Genomic DNA, 21,648 nt, shown 5'->3' on the forward strand with positions numbered 1-21,648 from the left:
AAAATGTGTGTGGGTGTGGAATAGGGGTGAGCGAGGGGAAGCGGCCCTTGCACACCCACCATGCCCTGCACGTGCAGCAGAGCTGGGAGGGTGACAGTGAATGAGTGTGCAAGGGGATGTGGGTGTGCACAGTGTGGGTGTGCAGAGCAGCACACCTGGCTCTGCCCACACACTGCAGGACACAAGTCCTGCCTCGTACACCCATGCAGTGCCACACACATCCCTTGCACACCCGTGCAGTGTCACACAGACACACAGACACACACACAGAGACACACACACACACACACACACACACACACAGACACACACACACACACACAGACACAGACACACACACACAGACACACACACACACACACAGACACAGACACACACACACACAGACACACACACACACACACACACACATCCCTCACACACCCATGCAGTCACTCCCTGGCCCACCGCGCATGCGCACACTCCCCATGTTACCCGCGCGCGCGGTGCCCAACATGGCGGCGCCCCAGACTGGCCCCGCCCCCGAGGTGTGGCACCGACCTCCCCAAGATGGCGGTGCCCGCGGGCCGCGCCCCCGCCGTGCGAGGCGCGGGGGGTTGTGGGAGGGCTGGGCGGCGGCAGGGCCGTCATGGGGAACTGCCACACGGTGGGGCCCAACGAGGCGCTGGTGGTGTCAGGTACGGCCGCGATAGAGGGGCTGTGGGATGGCACGGAGGGCACCCTGAGGGAGTTGGGGGTCTTGGCTGTGAGGGGACTTTCAGGGGTTTGAGTGGTCCCTGTCATGGGAGGACCCTGGGGGATTGGGAAGGGGCTCTAATGCGGTGTGCTAGGAGGGGGCTTTGGGGGTCCTGGCTGAGGGGGAGCTCTCAGCGATTTGAGGGGTCTCGATCACTGGGGGGCCTGAGGGAATTGGAGGGGGGGGTGTCTCTGTGATGGAGCCTCCTGGGAGAGGGAAATCGGAGAGTCCTGGCTGTGAGGGGACTCTCAGGGGCTTGAGGAGTCCCTGTCGGGGCGCACTGTCATGGAGAGAATGTGGGAGTTGCGGGGGGGGTCTCTCAATGGGGTCTGCAAGGAGGGGGAAATGAGGGGTCCTGGCTGTGAGGGCACTCCAAGGGATTTTAGGAGGTGTTCCTGTCATAGGAGTGCCCTGAGTGATTTGGGAATAGACAGGGAGATGGGAGATGCTGTACTGGAACTGAGGCTCCGGGGTGGGGTCCCAGCAGTGCAGAGTGGTGGGCGAGGTCCGGCGACAGCAGCACCTCCGATGCTGCTGTTTCCAGGTGATGTCAGGCAGTGGCACCAGCAAAGCTCTGTGCTCCCACCAACAGGCTTTGGCTAGGATTTCCAGGAAGCCATCCTTTTCCCTGGATTTGCCGGGAAAGGGGAGCTGGGTGTGAGCATACCCCCGGGGCAGAGCGCTGCAGGCTTGTCCCTGCAGTGCCCGTCTTCATCCATCACATCCTGCTGCAGCTTCCTCACCAGCACATCACCTGGACTCTCAATGGTGCTGGCACTGGATGCAGGTGATGCCCGCTGGACGTGTGGAATGTCACCAGCAGCTGACTGAGGTGACTGAGGTTGGGGTTAAACAAATCAGCGGTGAAATCCCCCATGTCTAATTCAACCTGTAGCTGCTCCAGTGCTGCTGAAGCTCCAGGCTGCATTTTGGCATGAACCAGCCTTTGTGTGGACAGGGTTATTATTAATTCATCATTGTTAGGTGAATTTATTATTGTTAGGTGATGCAAGGGCTGGGAGCTTCACTCTGTGACAGACTGAGGCCAAGTGCAAGGTAATGAATGGTGGTAGAAAATGCAGGTGAACATCAAGGATGTGCCTCAAGTCACAGCTCTGCCACACTTGCAACTATGTTATTGTGGTTTTGGAGCTGTGGCTGATCTGTTATGAGTTCATCTCTCTTGGATGACAGACCTGTTATGGGAATTCCTGAGGAGATGCTAGAAGCAGGCTGCAGCTCTGGAAACAAATATGCCCACTCTGGTGATGGCTTCTAAGGAGTTACAAACTCCACCCAGCAGCTGCCCAGAGCAGCAGCATTCCTTGCAGTTTTCCTGGTCTGCAGTTCCCAGTGGGATCCAGAGCTGATGCTGTGCTTCCCTCCAAAGGAAGAACCCCTGTCAAAACTGGCACTGCTCATTGAAATGCCACATTCATGGGAAGATTGGGAAGCCGTGCTCCAGGTGTGCTGGGATGCCCTTTAGTCTCAAAGCTTGGGTTTGGTTCTGTCCAGCTCTGTGTACAAAGCACAGCTTCCAGGATGAGCCAGCAGGAATTTGTGGCATCTGTGTGCAGTTCCAGGTATAGTGCTTTTCCACATCCAGGAGCAGCAAGCCCAGGACACTCCTCGAAGTGCAGTTTTGGGAAGGGAGCAGAGATCACCCTGGGCTCTGCCAGTTGGGATGGGGTTTGAAGCTGCCAGAACCAGACTGGTTTTCCTCAGCTGCTGCCCAACATAGTCTGCAGATATTTGCTGAATCCTGAGGGCACCAACTGGGAGCTCTGCAGGGCCCTGCAGCTCCTCTGCCCGTGTGCACAGCGAGTGCCAATGCATTCGTCAGAGGGTGTAGCTACAAGCCATTGAAATTCCAGGAACTTGAGCCATGTTCCTCTGGGGAAAAGCAGGGAGGACCTTGTGGGCCAGTATTAATTTGTGTGATACTAAGTTGGATTTAGGGAGAGAGGGGAAGGAAAGGAGAAATTAATAATAATCACCAATAAGCCAAAATAATATTAAATAAATTTTAATTAAATTAATTTAAATAAACCAAATATTACTAGAGGCAAGCTTTTGGCTTGCAGTCTTGAATTGTCATGTGGTAGTTATTTGAAAGACTTCACTTTGTGGGAGGATTTTCTTTATTTTCTTTACTCAGTCTGTGCCCCTTGGCCTTTAGTCCTGGGCCTCCCCTGGCATGTGGGTTTTTCTGAGGAGGGTTGTTCTTTTTTTCGCTTTCTTGTGAGACACTCGAGTTCCTCCAGTGCTCAAGAAGCATCCAGCTGTGCCTTGGGAACGTGGAGCTTTGTAGCCTTATTTGGGAAGCTGTGTCTCAGGCACGACTCAGCACTCCACTGGCACTGCTGTCCTTTCCCTGCTGAGCTACATCGACTTCCTTCTAAGAAACTGCACTGCTTATTGATACATTGGTGAAATGTGGGGCCCAGGATTTGTAAGGATACCCCACAGAGTCTTGAATCTCCCCAAATTGTGGGTCTGACTTTTCTGGGAGACTCCCTTGGTGCAAGGTCTGAGGAGACCTTGGCAGGAGCCTGGCACATCACTGAGCCCACACCGAGCACAACTGGAGCTGGTCGAGTTTTCAGGGAGGTGCACCAGGTACCTCTTCATCCTGATATCTGAACGTTCCCACCAGCCAAGTAGGCTGTGAAATGCTGGGTTTGGGTTACAATCTGGTTAAATGCAACTTTTGTGGCTAAGGGTCGATCTGCTGGTTTTGAAATACAGCACTATAATATTTCCACAGTGTCATAATAGGGAAATCTGTATTTATATTGGCCATGTTCATCTAACAGTTCCCAAACAGTGTTGCCCAAATTTCTACATTTGGGGCATTTTCCTTCTGGCTGGCAAGGGCAGCAGCAGAGGAGCTCTGAGGGAACACCTGGACATACCTGACAGGGGGAAGTGCTCATGGCTCTCCCTGTTCCTGTGTCAAAACAAACTCCTGCTTCAGCAAAAGTTTAGGGAGTGAAAGAAGGAAAAAAACTCAGGGGATTGCAACCCATCCAACCCAGCTTTATTTCCTAGGAGACTACTGAAACAAATATGTTGCTTGTAACACCTAGAAGAAGACAAGTAGAGGTATTTGCCATATTGAGCTAATCTGATTGCTCCCTAGGTGAGCAGAAATCAGCTTGAGAAATACAGTCCAGCCCAATTTCTCAAATTTTACTTTGGTGCAACACCCTTTGGGGCTCCTTGATGTCTGTCAAAGTAAAAGAAGAGGTAGCAATCAATTCTAGTTTTGTGTAGGAATTTGTTGCTGCATGCCAGCAGTCAGTAAGTAACCCTTCCAGGGCTGCTCTAAGCTCTTCTATAGTGTTACTGCATCACTCTTACCCCTTCAAGAACTGCTCATGTGCTATTTTCTAAGTTGAAAGCCTGAAATAAGGATTTCTTGAGGCTCTTGAAGGCCTTCCTGCAAGAGACCTACAGTCCACAGTGCAAGGAGGAACTGGTTTCTCAGATATTATGAAATTGATATGAAACTGCCTGGAAGACCACTGCCAGGGAACTTGACAGTAACTCACTGTTCAGCTGAAAGAATTTATCAAGTAAGTTCCTTGTTTTGGCTTGGATAATGGAATCGAGAATGTGCTTATTGAATTTGCAGACTGAGCTGGGAATGGGTTCGAGAGCTTTGAAGAGCTGGACCAGGATCAAAACAAACTCTGGAGATTGACCCAATGGGCTGAACATAATCTAGTGCAGTTCAGGGAGGAGAAATGTAGAAGTTACATTTAGGTGAGAAGAGTCTATTGCTTGAAAATAGAAGAAGAAGGTCCAGGCCATGTACGGTAGAAAGACGTGGTAGGCAGCAAGAGCCACCTGAACCCTCACACTGATGGTGTAATTCCAGTTCTTCAGCCTCAAAAGAAATAGGAGTTTATGGGAAGGAGCAGGCAGCTTCAGCTGGGTCTCATGAGGTTTTGCCCTGTGTTCATACAGTTCATTCAGTTTCCAGGGTTGTGCTTGGGGTGTCCCACCTCTTGCACCAGGCAAGCCATGCAGGAAGCCTGCAGTGGCATTGATGGTCATCTGCCTGGTTTAACTGAGTGCTTCTGCAGATTTAGGTTTGTCATTTTGGCAAGCCAAAACTTTTTCCCCAGGGTTGGTTTCTCACTGCTTGTGATGCTCAGGGGCTGCTGCATGCAGCATTGCAGCTGGTCTCAAGTCATGAGTGCTCAAAAGGGCCCTTAAGCACCTCATCTGGGATCTTTCCTTCTCAGGAGGTGCTTCTTCACCTTTTTGGACGTGGTGGGGCTCAAGGTTTCCCTTGTCATGTACTTGTTAAATCTCCAGGACTTGCAAACTTAGGAAAGCCTATTAGGAAGAGGTGGACAATAACCTCAGATCTTTCCTTTTGGTTTCCAGAAGGAATTTTGAGGTAGTATCTCAGTGATGTTGTTGCGTAGCTTCTCTTATTAATAAAGTTTGTCTTCTCTGAGTTGCTGTTTATGAGATGAGTTATTAAATGTGTTTTTAAACTCACTCTATGGCATTGTTACTCATTAAGTCATGTTCATATAGAATATATCCAGAACAAGATAGCCAGTGTAATCTGCTTTCATCTGCTGCAGTGACTATCAGAGGCTTTTATGGATTCAAGTCAGAACCCTGCATCTTTTTAAATTAATTTTTGTTAACCTTGTACCATTTCTGCATGTGAACAAAGCCTAATTTATGTGCACAGCGAGGCCTAAGAACCAGACACTGACTTTAGTCTGGGCCCTGCTTTAGAACATGATTTTCTTTATGGATGCTTTTGCCTTCCTCTATCTCCGCATTATCTTTTGTCAGTAACTGTTTTCAGTTACTTCAGTTTATCAGCTTTTTCCTGGTCCACCTGCACTCAGCAGCCTGTTTACCATGACCTGATTTCAGAATGCTCACCACTTCCTGCCGAAAAGGTAACTCAGTGCCCGAGTTACCTGGGAGAGCAAACAACACAGAGCTTCTTCAGATCATCCCAGCTTTGATGTTTTGAGCTCTGTGTCCCCAAAACTGTTGAGGCCCACGTTCTTCCTTGCTCACTTCCTGCATCTGCTAAGAGCTCCTTTTATCTACCAACTCCCAAGCGATTAATCTTATTTCATAATAAAAAAACCCAAACAAACAGACAACATACTTTCTCCTGGCTCTGGGAATTCTTGCTCGAGCATGGAACCCCTTCATTGGGAAGAGGCCAAGCTGGCTGGCAGCTTCCTGGCTATGAATCCTCCATTTGTGGCCCTGCACACTGCCCCGGAAGAGGCACAGTGGATGTTTGTGGAAGCGACTGTGAAACCCAGTCTGCTGGAACAGTGGGCGTATTATAGCTGGAAAAGGCAATTTCTCTGCCAATTTCTCATTGTGCAGGAGGGTTTATTCTTTAGCCTTGCAAAGATTTTGCTTTGTTGGTTCCTTTTTCACTTGCTGCCTGAGAATTGAGAAAGAGGCGGCAGAACTGCCATGGAAAATGAGCCCTCAGCTCCTCAGCCTTTACCAGGACAGAGCTCTGCTGCACTCAGATGTCCAGCATGCATGAAAGCAACTGGCTGGCATCCCACTCCTCCTTAATGTGTTAGTTTTCTCTGGTTTTTTTAGGCTTTGAACCGTTTTTGACATATAATCTAGCTCAGTAGAATGTGCTCTGCAGCTGTATTGTGTAGCACCAGGAAGCAAATGGGGAGCTCGTTTTGTGTGTGATTCTAAATACGGTATTTCCTATAGAAGAAGAGGAACATCTGTGTGGAGAGACACTTTCCTGTAACAATGGTGGGTTTAGGGTGCAGAGCTTTCTCATGATATTATTTAAAAAAAAAATTAACAGAGGTTCAGTAAAGACCGCATAGACCCTGGGAAATAAAATACCTTTCCATGTGGTGCTGCTTTTCCTGAGTGCCAGGAACACCTCCCTTCCTGTTCTTGGAAAACAAGGGTCTGGCTGAAAGGCTGAGCTAACTGTGCTGACGCCCTCCAAGAAATGTTAAAGGCATTGTGGTTACTGCAGGATGTTGTATCATCAGCCTCTGTAACGCTTGCCTGGCTGAAATAGTCTTTCAGCTATGGGAAAAAGCTATCCAAAGGCTGGCTCAGAGGTGACAGGAGAATATTCCTCCAGGCTGTGCAGCACAGATCTGAAAAAGTGTGTAAAGCCTTTTCCTGTTTGTGTTTAATTCTTACTGAAATGCAAGGGTGAAGAATTGCAGATGGGGCAGTTCTGCTGGTTTGTCAACCACTGCATGGAAGCCATCAAAGCAGGCAGTGTGCGGCCAGTGTCTGGAAGCAGACAGTGTTTGGAAGTAGGCAGAAGATGGCTAAATGCTGGGGGATTGGAGGAAGAGGAGGAGCAAGGAGGAGGAGAGCAAGGAGGACAGAGTCCCCTCCTGTGGTTGGAGGGCCCTGCAGGCACACTGGCCTGAATGTGTGTTGCTTCTGCTTCTTCATTTTGACTTATAGTAGCAAACAATACTGGTCGTTTCTCTTGAAAGTGCTGTTGGCTTCACCCTTCTCCCTTTCCCCTCCCACAACCTAAAGGTCCCAGAGCCACTCTGTTTTCTGCATTCCTGCTCTTCCTCTGCGCCGGCTCTGTCTTGCCTGCATAGATCTATCCCGCAGGGCTGCAACTGTCTGTTGCTCTGTTTGTACAGCACTCTCTTCGCTGAGGCCCTCGGGCACTGCTGTAGTAAGAGTGATTATGCAGAGCAGCTGAGAGAGGGAATTCTGGCCTCGATCTGCCTGAGAGTCAGCAGCTCCCAGGTCTGAGCCAGAGAGCTGCTGGGTTTCTCCCTTCCCAGCCATGAATCCTGAGGCTGATAACTGGCAGGGTGCTCTCTTGAAAGGCAGCAGGTGTCTTGTTCCTTAAATCAAAGATACGAAAATCCAGACAGCATCTTCTAGCTTCACCGGGATCAAATCTTAAATGTGTTAGTAGAGTTCTTGAGGGTTTCTGAATCTTGGGCACATCCAACTCTGAAATGGACCAGCAAAGCATCAGACATGGTGCTACTTGCACAAATCAGAACTAGGAAGTATTTTTTGGGAGCTATGGGGTTCTTCCCGCTTCCAATACTGACTTGAGAACTCCTGTGGGAAGTTAAGGGTGGTGTGAAGGAAGGGAGGTGGCTTTCCATAACAGTTAACATCACAGTTGAAGATACTTAGATTGATTCTGGTTGCCAAAAGGGCATAACAAAACTAAAATAAAGCCCTGGTTTGAGATACAGTCCCTTTCTATGTGTTACTGTTGGTCATAGTGAATTATACAAATACTACTTTCCAACTTTATAAGGCAATTCCAAAAAAGGTTGCCTTGGGAGAACTGCCATGTGAATCGCTGTGAATGGAGAGGAGGAAGACTGTGAACTCCTCTGCTTGTAAGTTATTCCCAAGAGCATGTGCATGTGTGTAATCCTGATGTCTCTGCTCTCTGCTGTGCTGCAGGTGGCTGCTGTGGCTCTGATGAGAAGCAATATGTGTATGGAGGCTGGGCCTGGGCTTGGTGGTGCATTACTGACACCCAGAGGTAAGGAGACCCCTGATATTTGTGGGCTTTTGGAGTAGGAATGTGGCAAAATCATCCCAGTGGGGCTGTCAGCAGTATCTTTAGGAACACTGGATCAGGCACTGTGTATGAAACCAGGGATGAGCATCAGGAGCTCTTTGCTGGCTGTTGGCATGGGGACAGCTGGGTGCCACAGTGCAAAAGACACACACAAAAAAAGAAATCACATGCTTTCAGCTGGAGTGCTTTTCAAACAGCCTTTATGTCCACAAGAGGAGCCAAGCTCTGCCCAGTATGGCCCAACCCCTCACCCAGTAACAAACCAGTTTGTGGCCTGCAGTGCACCAGTGCCCCCCTCTGCTCCTCAAGTCTCTTTGTAAAGATCTGCTGACTGCTGTCACCTTGGGAGCAGACTGTTCTGATTTAAAACCACGGGATTTCCTTTCTCTCCCTTTCCTCAGTCGTGGATTTTGCTTGCTGCTGCTTGTCGGGTCTCTGAGCTGACGTGCTGTGGTAGTGCTGCTGTCCTGCTAATACAGCTCTTTGTCTCTAGGATCTGTAGGAATGTTCCCTCCCACTACATCCCTCATCCTCACTGATCCAGGTTTCCTCTGTGTAAAAAAAATAACAGGGAAAAGGATAAAGATGTGACTTTTGAGTTTTACACTGAATGATGGCCAGAGGTTGTAGTTAACCCTTACAGCCTCTTCCAACCTCTTTTCCCCATACTCGTGTCGCCACCAGCAAAGTGAGCATGTGGCTGCCCTCACTCTGCACATGATGGGAGGTGGGAGAGGAAGGAAAAGCCCAGCTTGCAGGCTCAGTGTTTAAGGGCTGCGTTCGATCCAGACAAGCTTCATTCCCAAATTTTTGTGAGACATCTTGTTAGAAGAACTGTTAATTGAACAAATGGTTCATGCTTCTCCTCTTCTTCTATGAGAAGTGCAAAGAACAGTGCAGGACCTTGACCTACCCAGGGCAGAAGATCAGATACATTTGGGAGGCTGATTTATTAAGTTACGGATAGGCTGAATCCAGGGCCAAGAACTGGATTGCCAGGAACGAGCTGTTATATGATAGAGATCTGGGAATTATTTAGCAAATGGGGCTCTTGACAGGAATTCCAGCATCCAAACTAATCTTCTACTTTAAAATCCATACCAGTTCATGCCATGGGGCTTAATTCTCCTTTCTCAAATGCCATAGGCTGTGCCCCAGATGGAGCCCGCTGCATTAGCATGAGGAGTGAGACAGATTTCCTTCTCTGAAATTAGGACATTTTTTCTGTAACTGCCAGAGCAGTTCCAGAAGAGAGCAAGACAGACAGGAGCAATTGTGTTGCTGTCAGCAGCATCCCGCCAGGTAGCATTAACCTGGGAACAAAAGGAACAGTTAGAACTGGCAGGGTGCTGGGCACTTACCCTGCTGAAACCTTGAACACTGGGGAAAAACAAGGGGAAAAAATGCTATCCCTGTTTAGGGGTCAGAAATAAAAGCATGGAGAGAGACAGTGTGGTCTAGCATGCCTCTGGGAAAGCCAAATGGTGTTATTTCAGCTTCCCTGAAGGACAGCACTTGGAAGCAGCTTCCCTCCTCAGTGCCTTAGCCAGGGGTGGGTAGCCAGGTCCCTGGTGTTTTCATTTATCTTTCCTCTCTTAAATACTGACACAGAAGCATCTAAATCACTACCAAAAGGAATTTTTCTGTGTGCAAAGATTACTTCAACAGAGAACTCCAGCTGATACCAGGATGACACAGTTTCATGTGCAGGGTGGGGACGAGCCCCCAGCTTGTTTATCCTCATTAAAAGAAACTGCTGCATGCTGTAAACTCCCTCCCATGACAAGGGAAGCTGATTATGGAGCCCTGGGAGCGGGCAGTGGATGAAAGGCAAACTGACCAGGGAAAAGCTGAAACCTGAAAGTCTCATCTTGTCCTTTGCAACAAGTGTTTTACTCTCTGATAACTGCTCTGTGTATTTGCTGTCCTACCCTTACTCCTCCCTTCTCAGAGTGTCTTTGGAGGTTTTGACCATCCTCTGTCGCTGTGAGAATGTTGAGACGTCGGAGGGGGTCCCACTGTACGTAACAGGGGTTGCACAGGTAATAATCCACCAGCTTCCTAACAAACTGTCTAACTGTTTATCCCTCTGTTTTGAGCAGCAGCAGCAGCAGGATAACATAAAAACTAATGGTTTTCTAACGGCAGCTGAAATCTCCATACTCTCCTCTCCTTCCCCTTCTCCAGCACTTGCCCTGTGGCACTCCACAGTTAATAGGTAATGAAGACAGGTACATTCCTGGCAAATTCCAAATTCAGCATTGTGGTACCTAACATTTGCTCCTGCATTAACCCTTTCCTTGCCAGCACTGCCTCCACTGTGCGCTTGGTGGAGAGCAGAAGGGTTTCTGCCTTTGTGTGGAGGCACAAGCAGGCCAGGTTGGATTCTGTACAGGGTTTGGGACAGGTGGGAAGGCAGGTTTTGTGCCATTTCAAAATTTTAATTATGCCTTGCTCTGCAGTGTTGGTTATGGATTCCCACTCAGCCCTTCTTCCTCCACATGAAGACACTGCCCGTTTTGGATGTTGTCACCTTTGAAAATACAGCAGAGACCTCAGATGAGTTGCAGTGCACAGGACTGGCGTTATGAACCAGTAATGACTAAATATCCCTGTGAACAGAACTAAGAATCAGAACAGTTTGGAAATTAAATTCCAAGTCTAGATTAGGCCGTCAGAAGGCTGAAATCCTGCAGCATCTGATTAAAACTGTGAACACATGGCATAAGATGCCTGTGCATGTCCTGGACAGTGGGATGTGTTTTATCAGCTCCCAGTTTGCGTGCCAGTTTAATTAGGACAGTGGCCAAGACAGGCATGAACTTGCAGGGATAGGTTTCAGCACTTCCAATCAATCCTGGAGCAACTCAGCATGCATACAGCAGCCCAGGACAGCCCCTTCATGGTTCAGATGTTTGACCTGATGTTCACTGACACAAACTCTCTGCCCCGTGGCTCCCTGTCTTGACTCTCAGCGTCTTTCCGGCTCGTTATGGCTGACACGGGAGCCAGGCTTGGCTTCCTTGAACAGAACCTACCACAGCCAGAGATGTCCTTTGTTTTACCAAATTGTGACCTGCAGATTGCTGGGACTGACCAAAGTAGCTCAAGCCCACCTGGGGTGACTGAGAAAGCTCTGGAGCTGCAGGATCTGTTCCTGGGTGCCTGATATTCCACAGGCATGGCCATAAAGAACTGGAGACTCATTTCCATCTTAGGGTCACGGGACAAATAAAATAGAAAAATAGAGGGAGAGGTGTCACTGTTGGACACAAAATGATTCACACGGACGCAGCTCAAAGTGTGATGAAAGAAGAAGGAAGTTTATTTGTTCTTTCAGTATTTATAGGTTCTCAGCAATGACCAGGGATTGGATAGTCAGGTTACCACCTTCCCAACCACACTGGCTGTGAGAGACATCCATCAAAAGGCCTATCTTTAATGGAATGTATAAACACCCATGTTTATAGTTACTTTCTTGGGAAGGTGGCTAGAAATTGTGAATACAATATCAAAAGGCCTGATTCTCAGGGTGACAGAGAGGTGAACCAGGTCAGGGGATAGGTCTGTGGTAGGGCTAACCCAGGGTTTCTTCAGCATCAGTGTCAGGTTCTGCCAAGCACCAGCTCTCATGTGAGGTGGGTGGCAGCATCCCAGTTCTGTGCTGTGCTTTTAAACCAGTGACACCCCATGCTGCCATGGCATTGGGCAGCGTGGCACAATGAGCCTCTGACAGAGGGCCCTTGGGGCTCCCAGTGCTGCAGCTTCTGGTTCCTCACTAACCCAGCAGGAGGGAAAGGACCACAGGATAATTTCCAGTCTGGATTCCAGCCATTGCTGATAAATTACCTTTGAGCATTATCTGAAAATCTATTTCTTGACCACAATGTCCTGTCTGTCTGCACTCACAGATGTGGTCCCTTGGCTGCATTCTGTGCCTGCCTTACATTACCTGTGATGAGTGCAGCAGGTAGCCCAAGGCAGGAGATGCAAAGGGAATAGTTGGGTGTGTGTAACCTGGAAACGTGCAAACATTTTACATTTTTTGGCAGGATTTCCCTAGAGATAATGACGTTACAGCCCAGGTGTGAGGACGTAGAGACGGCGGAGGGGGTAGCTATAACTGTCACAGGTGTGGCACAGGTACAGTAACCAAAACATCATTTCAGGAATGCATGTCTCTAACTTACATCTGGTTTTCCCCTCTTAAGAGGTTGCTGTTGTCCAGGGAGAGAAGCCAGCTGCTCTGGAATAAATCTTTGTACCAAACCACATTGTCCTTGTTGGTACAATCACGCTCCAGCATGTTCCATGTGGTGAAGGGGGTTGTGACTTCTCCTTCTCTCCCCAAAATATTTTTTTTTCTGGTGTCTCATTTGTCCGTGTGGCAAATGAGGGGTGTGGGGGTGACTTGATGTGTTTGTGGAATGTTGATGTGCTGTGGTGCCCTTGGAGCTGTGTGAGACCCCACAGGACTGACCCATGACCTCCTGAGATGGTATCAAGCATTATATACCTTTGGATTGTTATTGTTAGTACATGGGCCTTGTAATTCTTCATGGTGAGTTAAAGCTTAAAAAAAAAAGAATTTAGTCCCTCCAGGCACTAAAACTGGCGTGTAAAATTTTTGGCTGAAATTGAATTTTGATTCTCTACAGCTTTCTTCAAATGTAAGACCCACTTTTGCTGCTTGTGGCAGCACACCAAAACCCTGCACTTCTTGGAGTCTGAGGTCTGCTGTCCTGGTACAGTCTGTCCTTGGGGCCAGGTCCTGCCCTGGGGCAGATGCTGGGAGAAAAAATGTTAGTTTTGAGGGAATTTAGAGTCCTTGGCAGCTGGATGCTGTGATTGAAAATTGCTTCTGACAGCTCGCTCTAAAATTTGGTGTACAAACCAAGAGTGGCTCTCAGTGCACACAGGGCTGTTGTCACTGTGTGTCTGAGGTATGTCCAGGTGTGTTATCACAGGACAAGTGGCTGCCACATTCCCTATGGGGAGCTCTGGAGCCAAGGGGAGCTGCTGACTCATGCAGTGATGTGACCAAAATCCCTCATGGACCCAGCACCCTTGGTTTCTATTTTTCAGTACTTTGTATTCATCTTTCACTTAGTTTACAGTTCTTTATATCCATTTAGCTGCTAAGGTGTCCCATGATCCCAGTGGTTTTTGCATGGTTGGCAAAAATGTGTGCATCCATGTTTCCCTTCACAGTCTTTTCCTAAATCTGTAGGCTTTTCCTTCTGTATTTAATATTTCTCTGAAGCCAGAATTCCCTTTTGTTCTAGTTTTGGGAAATCCTGCAAAATGGTCTGGTAGCAGAGGGCTGGATCACCAGGTGCCTTGATTTAAAAATGCAGAGCCCAGTTCATCTCATTCATGTTATTCTCTTTTCTCACTGTTCAGTTTTTCCACTGACAGCTAATTTTAAAGCTGGAATCCAAGGAATTGCCACGCAGAAAGCTGCCTCAAGGCTGTTGGGGATGTGCATGGCAGAGGTTACCTTAATTCTGCAGAAGTACTTTTTGAGGCAATTTTTTTGTGTTAAGGGCTTGAGCAAAAAAAAATGGGAAAAAACCTGAAAAAATTATTCCTAGAGAAACATCTTTTTTTGCTGCAATGATAGAAGTGCTTCATGTGCATAAAGATGCTGTTCTTTTCTTGAGGGGGGATGTAATGAGTGCTCACCAGTAGCCTCCTTCCCATGTTGGCTGGGTGCTGGGATGTGCTGGGATGCTGCTGCCTTAGGCCATGCTGGGCTCTGTATCCTTCTGTAGCATTTTCCTGAGCCTCCAGCTAATTGGATTCTCTGTGCTCATCCCTCATTGCGAGTGCAGCTGGCTGGAGCAGGGTGCAGCAGCATCGATCCTGCTCACAGGATTGCTGGATGGAGGCTTTCTGATTCCCTGCCAGCCAAGGGTCTCCCTCTGATGGGAGTGACATTTGAGTGTCACAGTGCCCTGCCTGAAACCCTGCAAAACACGCTGAGCACAAATTGCTCATCTCTGGTTTCTTCTGTGCAGCCTTTGCTTTGGAGGTTGGGATCTGTATTCCATGCAGAGCCAGACTCCCGTGGGCTGGCCAGGGCTCACCAGTGGAGGCTGGCTGGCTTTATCCAGAGGCTGGATCATTCCTTGCTCCTAAGTACTGCAGGGGTTCTCCTAATGAACATCCTGCCCTGTGCTCTGTCTTCCCCGCAGCTCCTGAGGGTGGGGATTGTTTGGCGAGGTGGAATTGCTGGCAGATGCTCACCATAAATGTCGCTGCTGAGTCTAATTGCTTTTGATACTTGCAAAAATCTCCTATTTGCTGTGAGAGGAGCCTCATGCAGGGCTCATGCTCTGAGTGCAGCTCCAGAGTAGCTCTCCCAACTCCCCCTTGTGTGGGAAGAGCACACTGCTGGCCTGGGGTGTAGGGACAAGAAACCACTGTGGAATTGGCCCCGAAAGGATCCCAAGGGGCTTTGGGAACAATGTGGAAGAGGGCTGCCATGCTTGCCTGAGGTTTTTTGACATTTTGACTGGGAGACCCAGTCTGGGAAGCAGCAGTAGGAAACAGGCTCAGCCTGGGTTGGTGTTTCTTCACATTATGAGGGGCAGGGTTGTGGCAGGTAAGTTTTGGCCAGCTCACTCTGTCTAGCATGGTCCACCTCCTGTCCCCTTAGAAGATGACAGTCAGTCCCAGTCCTGCTCTCTGGCAGTGCCTGGGCCAGGTGCTGCTGTTCAGCTCCAGAGGGATCATTTGCCTCCGTGGGCTATCAGACAAGACTCTCAAGAAAGAGAAGTGAAAACTTCTCTTTGCAGAACTTTGCAGCTGAAAGTGCTAGAAGGTATCAGGATGAGGTCTGTAGGTTGTGAATCCTTCAATAGTGTACACCCTCAGAGGGCCCCTGTACGGCATCTGTACTTTGGAAATCTCTGAAGCAGGTCCATCCAAGGCCCTTGGAGCAGGACTCAGGGTGCCACCCAGCTCCTTGTGGGACAGGAGGCCCTGCCCAGCCCAGCTGTGTCCATGAGAGGGTGCTGTAGGATCCAGGAAGCTGTGTGGACCTATGGACCTGCTCCTTCTCTGGTGCTGCCAGGCACAGAATGTCCCTGTGCCCAGCCTTTGCCTGAGCCCTCAGACTGGACAGGGCCACCAGGAGCTGTCATCTCGGTGGGTTGCAGCTCCTCATAGCTGTGTGCTGTAGAGCACAGATCTCCACTGCCTAACACACACCACAGGGATTTGTAATTCACTTTGCCTTTCAAAAACAGCCCTGTGACCAGCAGGACCATCCTAAGACCCTGGCTTGGCTGGAATGGGGACACTTTTACACCTGGATCTGGTGTAAAGGAGCTGATAACATTTCTGGGGTGGCTGTGTCCCAGCTCTGGCCATCATCACCAGACTGAGTGTGTGGAGCAGAACAGCCAGACCCTGACCAGGACATCCTGGGGTCATTGCAAAGGATGTCTGGGAGCTCCCAGCTACAGGCATGACAAACCAGTGGTCTTTATTGTCTCATCTCTCTTTCCAGGGGACACTGAATGGAACCCCTGTTCCCAAGCTGCTCCTTGGGCATGTCACTCTTTCTCACTCTCTGCCTTTTCAGGGTCAGAAAAATTAATTCTAGTGAAAGAGGAGAAAGAGGAAGGTAACAAAACAGGTTTTGGCCAGGGGTGGTAATACCCAGCTTTCTTCTGACTCTGGTGTTGGTGCAGTGGCTGAACTGCTATTTCAGGGGTTTTTGTAGGGTTTCTGTTGGGACTGGGTTGGGACTGGTAGGGCCAGTCTCTACTGCTGAGCACCTCCACGCTGAGCTAGTGTCAGGGTTGGGACAGGGGCTCTCTGGCTGGTCCAGTGGCCTGGCTCAGCATGCTGACAGCTCAGCATGGTCCCTTGGAGCATAAGTAGCAGGGCAGCCTGGTGGTGGTACTGCTGCTTCTGCTGCTGCTGCTGCTGCTTTTGGGTACCTGCACCTCCTGGACAGACACCTTCAGTCTGTTTGGTTCTGTCTCCTGTCTCTAGGTGAAGATAATGACTGAGAAGGAGCTCCTGGCTGTGGCCTGTGAGCAGTTCTTGGGGAAGAACGTGCAGGATGTGAAGAACGTGGTCCTGCAGACGCTGGAGGGACACCTGCGCTCCATCCTGGGTATGAGGGGCTCATCCCCTGGAGACGTCTTGAGTGGCTTTGTCCCTTCTCAGCTGGCTGGTCCCAGCAGTATCGCTGCCACCATGCAGCCATATGGGACCTTCCTCTGCCACCTGCAGAGGTGGCATCTCCCCTCCAGCAGCTCCCTCTGTGTGGCTGGGCCTTGTGATAAATGAGATTTTGGTGCCTGCAGTGAGAGATGTCTGAGTCCCCAAGGGCCCCTCAAGGGCCACAAGTAGCACATGTGGGTGGTGGCTGAGATGTTGCCACTGCTGTGGCACAGGATTGTGCCCTTGTGCCCAGGCTTGAAGAGATTAGGGACAACAAGGATGTTGCTGTGCTTAGACCCACATTTTATATGTTACCTGTTAAAAATAAAGTCTTCACCTTCCTCCCCTCTGCAGGTACCCTGACAGTGGAGCAGATCTACCAGGACAGGGACCAGTTTGCCAAGCTGGTGCGGGAGGTGGCAGCTCCTGATGTGGGTCGCATGGGGATCGAGATCCTGAGTTTCACCATCAAGGTATGCCCAAATGTTGGGCACTGCACTCCAGGCAGAGCCATAGGAGCAGCAGGAGAGAGTCTGGCCCTGACCCCTGCTGCAGTTGGAAGACTCAGGCTGACAGCCTGTCCCAGCCCTTCAGGAGTTTCCATGACAGCCGCCGCAGCATGTCCTGTATCCAGGCAGCTGGGCCAAGAGTTGCCGGGTAGCTGCCTCTGTAAACAGGCTTGTGGAGAGAGCTGGCTGATAACCCAGTCTCCTGGGAGTGAGGAAAGATGTCGGGATGGCTTTCTTCTCCCTGCCCTCCCTGTTTGTTTGGAGGAGCAGCTGACATGATGCGTTCTGACCCTCACCTGACCGCACTGAGCTTCAATGGGAAAGGGATCAAGATGGAGCTCATTTGAAGTGGCTATGACCTATCTCCTCTCCCCAGGATGTCTATGATAAAGTGGATTACCTGAGCTCTCTGGGGAAGACTCAGATTGCAGCTGTCCAAAGGGATGCAGACATTGGAGTGGCAGAAGCCGAGCGGGATGCTGGTATTCGGGTGAGTCCGGAGACATGCTGGGCTTCCCTGGAGCAGCCTCTTCTGCTCCAGCTACACACCCTGAAGCTCTGCTCTCTGTTCCCTCTCCGCAGGAGGCAGAGTGCAAGAAAGAAATGCTGGATGTCAAGTTCATGGCAGATACCAAAATAGCAGATTCCAAACGAGCTTTTGAGTTGCAGAAAGCTGCCTTCACTGAGGAGGTCAACATTAAGGTGAGAGTATCTCACAGCCCACTGCTGTTCCCTGGAGGCTCTGTGATGGTGTTGGTAGCTCTGGGACTTGTCATCTTCCTCCTCCTGCATCTATTAGGAGAGCTGGAGATGGAGAACCCAGGTTCTCAGGTCTGTGTGTCATTGTGAGCTTCTCACAACAGATTCCTCTCCTGTTGCAGTAGTTTGGTGGGACTTGGAGAAGAGGAAAGGATGGGGAGGGTTGAACCTGGAGCTGGTTGGGCTTAAGTGCTGTGGGAAGAGCAGCACTGAGGATTGGGATGTCACCACTGGGAAAAGGTTCAATAGCAGGAGTCATGTCTGGTTTTGAGGCCCAGACCCCTTTTTCTCCTCTCCCCCATGTGCAGACTGCAGAGGCCCAGCTGGCCTACGAGCTCCAGAGTGCCCGGGAGCAGCAGAAGATCCGTCAGGAGGAGATCGAAATCGAGGTGGTGGAGCGCAAGAAGCAGATTGAGGTGGAGGAGAAGGAGGTGGTGCGGATGGAGAAGGAGCTGGTGGCCACCGTGAAGCAGCCGGCTGAGGCCGAAGCCTATCGCATCCAGCAGATCGCTGAGGGAGAGAAGTGAGTGAGCCCCTGCCCTGGGCTGGGCAGCTGGGAGCACAGTGCTGCCCTGAGCCCCAGCTTCTGGGCTCTCTGCAGGGATCCAGGCTGCTGCAGGGCTGCTTTACCTTTTCCAGGCTGAAGCAAATCCTCCTTGCTCAGGCGGAGGCAGAAAAGATCCGCAAGATTGGAGAGGCCGAGGCTTTTGTGATCGAGGCTGTTGGGATGGCGGAGGCTGAGGGGTTGAAGCTGAAAGCAGAGGCGCTCCAGAAGTATGGAGAAGCTGCCCAGCTAGCTCTAGTGCTGGATGCACTGCCTGAGGTGAGGAGGGGACAGCTTTCCCATGCTCCAGGTGGGCTGGGGGAGTTCCCAGACTGGGCCAGGTCTCTTCAGGGCACATTAAGGCCCTGCAGGACCTTTCCCAGTGAACTGCTGAGCAGTTCCTTGACTCTCTGTTCACCCTACTCCCTCAGATCGCTGCCAAAGTATCTGCTCCCCTCTCCAAAGTGGATGAGATTGTTATTCTCAGTGGAGAGAAAGGCAGCACCATGTCTGATGTGAACCGTCTCCTGGCTGAGGTCCCCGCCTCTGTGCGTGCCATCACTGGTGTGGATCTCACAAAGGTGAGCTGGGCACTGGCAGCTGGCAATGCCAGCTGCTCTTAGGGCACAGGGACCTGCCTGGAAGCTTTTAGTTTCCCAGGAAGCCTCTCCTTCCTCAGCCCTGACAGCCACAGAGTGCAGGCAGCGCCCTGCCTCCCCCTCCTACAGACCTAACAGCTTCTCTCTTCCCCTCCTGCAGCTTCCTCTGTTCCAGAGAGCCACCGAGGCCATGAAATGAGGCTGACCAACCCAAAGCTAGTGAAGATCACTCCTTGTTATGCACTCAAACATCAACTGTCTTTGACACATGGGAATTCCTTTTATATCAAAGACAATCCGAGTTTCGTTTGTAACTGGTGCCTTATTTTGTAGGGCCAGAAAGATGCATGTCCTGTCTGCTGATCTTTTTATTCCAAGGCTGAGAGAGGATTTATTTTCTAATTTCTAATTTCTAACAACTTCGTGTTATCTCAGGCCGATCCCATCCCCAGTTATGACTGGCAGCTTGTCTGATGTTGCAGTCCTGGTGCCTTGCTGTTCTCTGCCCTGGGGTGAACACCTGGGACTTGGAGCAGAGGCTTGGGATGGGGAGTTTTAGGAAGAGAACCAGGATCCCCCTCCCCTGGGCTCCACGCCCTCTCTCAGTGACCCTCCTGGGCCCTGTCCCAGCTCTGCCCACAGCTCCCTGTGGCTGGTTCTCCGTGTCCCTGTGTGTCACCCCCAGTGCTAGCAGCCCTGCCCAAGCTGGGTGGGTGACAGTCAACCCTCCAGGAAGGTGACTATCCAGCACTAGCAGTGGGTGCTGCCCTCTCCCATGCTTGGGGAATTTTCTTCATAGGATCTGAAGCAGGGAGAGCTCCAGGGGACAGAGGGTGCCCAGCTCAGCCCTGGTGAGATCTCACCATCACGAATACCAAAAAGTAGCGCCGTGCCAAAGCCATCCCCTGAGAGGGCAGTGAAGCCACTGTGGTTGTCTCCAGGTGCTGTGGCACTTCCCGACCCCACAACTGCTCAAACAGAGTGGTGGTCAGAGGTAGGGACAGGCTCCTCCAGCACAGCCTGTACAGCTGCCCCTGCCTCCTTCCCTCCCCCTGCCTCTTACGGCCAGTGGCATTGCTGCCTTGTGAAAGAGACTGTGTCCCGTGTGTGCCCGTCCTCCCCACAATGCCACCAGAACCCTGTGCTGGCCCGTGTCCCTTCCCTGCCTGTCTCAGTGCCTGTGTTCAGTGTGGCTGGCACAGCCAGACCCGTGTGTGAAGTCAGCTTGGCACTGCTGGGAGTGGTGGCGTTTGGGGGTCCTGCAGCCGCAGCTCGGTGCCCCCAGCCCGTGCCGTAGGGCGAGTACGGGTCCCTCCAGACGGAGTCCTTTGCCAGGAGTGACCCATGGCGGGTGCTGGGTGTTGCAGGGTCCCCCCGTGCCCTCCCTGCCGCCGGGGCGGGGGGAGCGGTGTTATCGGCCCCCGGCTGCGCTGCCCCGGGGGCGGCGGGCGCGGATCTGGCGCTGGCCGGGCAGGCGTGCCGGGCCGGGCCGGGCCCTATCAGCTTGTGCCTGCGTCCGCCACCCCGCTGCTGTGAGATAATAAACCCTTGTCACCTCCTGCCTGGGCTCTGTGTCGTGCCTCGCGTCCGTCTGTCCCACCCCAGCACGCCTGGGTGGCTTGAGCTGGCCGGGAGCTGCTGGCCCCGGAGTGTTCCCACTGGGCGGGGGGAACGAGGGGTAAGGGGAGGCGACGTTCCAGCTCACACTGCTCCTGCAAAGCTCCTGGGAGCTGGTGGCTTCCCCACGGTCACCGTGTCCCCGTGGGCTCTGTGTCACAGCCCTCCGTGGGGGTAGAACCTTGTCCTGCTCCCACAGGGATGTGTGTCAAGCCAGGTGGCACTGAATGAACTCCACTGCATGGCCCGTGTTAGCCCAGGGGGTGACCATTGCTGGGGCACCCCAAAGAGTGGCACCCCGGGGTTTGGAGAAGGACTGGCAGGCGCTGAAGGTGCTGTGTCACAGCAGCCAGGCTGGTGGCAGCACCTCATGTCCCATGGCCCTGCCACTGGAGCCCTGTCGCAGCCCCACACGCCCTTCCCTGTGCTGGGGGACAGCAGGGTGGGTCTGGGTGGACCTGTCCTGCTTGGGGTCACCCTGCAAGCTGGACCAGTGACAGCCGCCATGGGGCTGGCATGGGGGGCTTTGCTGCACCACCTTCTCTGAAGAAAATGGTTTCTTCATGCTCCCCCAAACCCAGGGCAGGACAACAGCCCTGTCCTTTGTGTCCTGCAAGGTGGCCCTGCAGATAGACAGGGTGGGGACAGCTCTGCAGGTCCCAGTGCCTCCTTATCTGGAGCCAGACACGCTGTCCTGGGGCAGCACGGCTGCTGGGAGGGCTGTGGCACACGGGGGTCTCCTCTGGCACCCAGGGGTTCCCACACCAGCTCTGTGCTACCAGCCTGGGGGATACTCAAGCCCCTCTGCCACTGTGGGGTACAAGGCCACAGGGCAGGGCAGCCCTTGAGTACCGGGGTAGGGCTGGCAGGCACCGGCCAGCATGGAGACAATCCCATGGGATAATCCCTGGGACTCACCAGGAGCTGGCAGGGTTTGGGGGACTGAGGGACACTTTGCCTATGTCACTGCTCTGCATGCTGGGGATGCCACAGTTTGGGGAACACTACAGGCTCCAGGACACCTCTGGGTCACAAGGGGGATCAAAACAGGAGGTCTCTTGCAGCCCCCAGGTCCCCACAACCTCATGCCCTGGCACAGGCTCAGACCAGGGCTTGACCCTGTACCCCTCCTG

General features: G+C 51.5%; 1 protein-coding gene across 5 annotated transcripts; it reads left to right on the forward strand.

Moving 5' to 3' along the window:
* Positions 1-606: 606 nt before the first annotated feature.
* FLOT2 (flotillin 2) lies at positions 607-20,459 on the forward strand. Of its 5 annotated transcripts, XM_088066099.1 has the most exons (12): positions 607-677; positions 8,186-8,267; positions 10,258-10,326; positions 12,359-12,449; positions 16,314-16,437; positions 16,842-16,960; positions 17,373-17,486; positions 17,579-17,698; positions 18,064-18,278; positions 18,395-18,578; positions 18,731-18,880; positions 19,059-20,459. In XM_088066099.1, exons 1-12 carry the CDS (start codon positions 629-631, stop codon positions 19,095-19,097), a joined length of 1,356 nt encoding a protein of 451 aa, XP_087922225.1. In that variant the 5' UTR covers positions 607-628; the 3' UTR covers positions 19,098-20,459. The 5 variants fall into 5 exon arrangements, with proteins under 5 accessions (XP_087922225.1, XP_014110525.1, XP_014110524.1 ...); XM_014255050.2 differs by lacking the exon at positions 12,359-12,449 and having other exon boundaries at positions 10,258-10,348; XM_014255049.2 differs by lacking the exon at positions 10,258-10,326.
* Positions 20,460-21,648: the final 1,189 nt, after the last annotated feature.

The sequence above is a fragment of the Pseudopodoces humilis genome, chromosome 23 (assembly GCF_049639895.1).
Source record: "Pseudopodoces humilis isolate 2021_Gansu_Grassland_sample_001 chromosome 23, ASM4963989v1, whole genome shotgun sequence".
NCBI classification, from domain to species: domain Eukaryota; kingdom Metazoa; phylum Chordata; class Aves; order Passeriformes; family Paridae; genus Pseudopodoces; species Pseudopodoces humilis.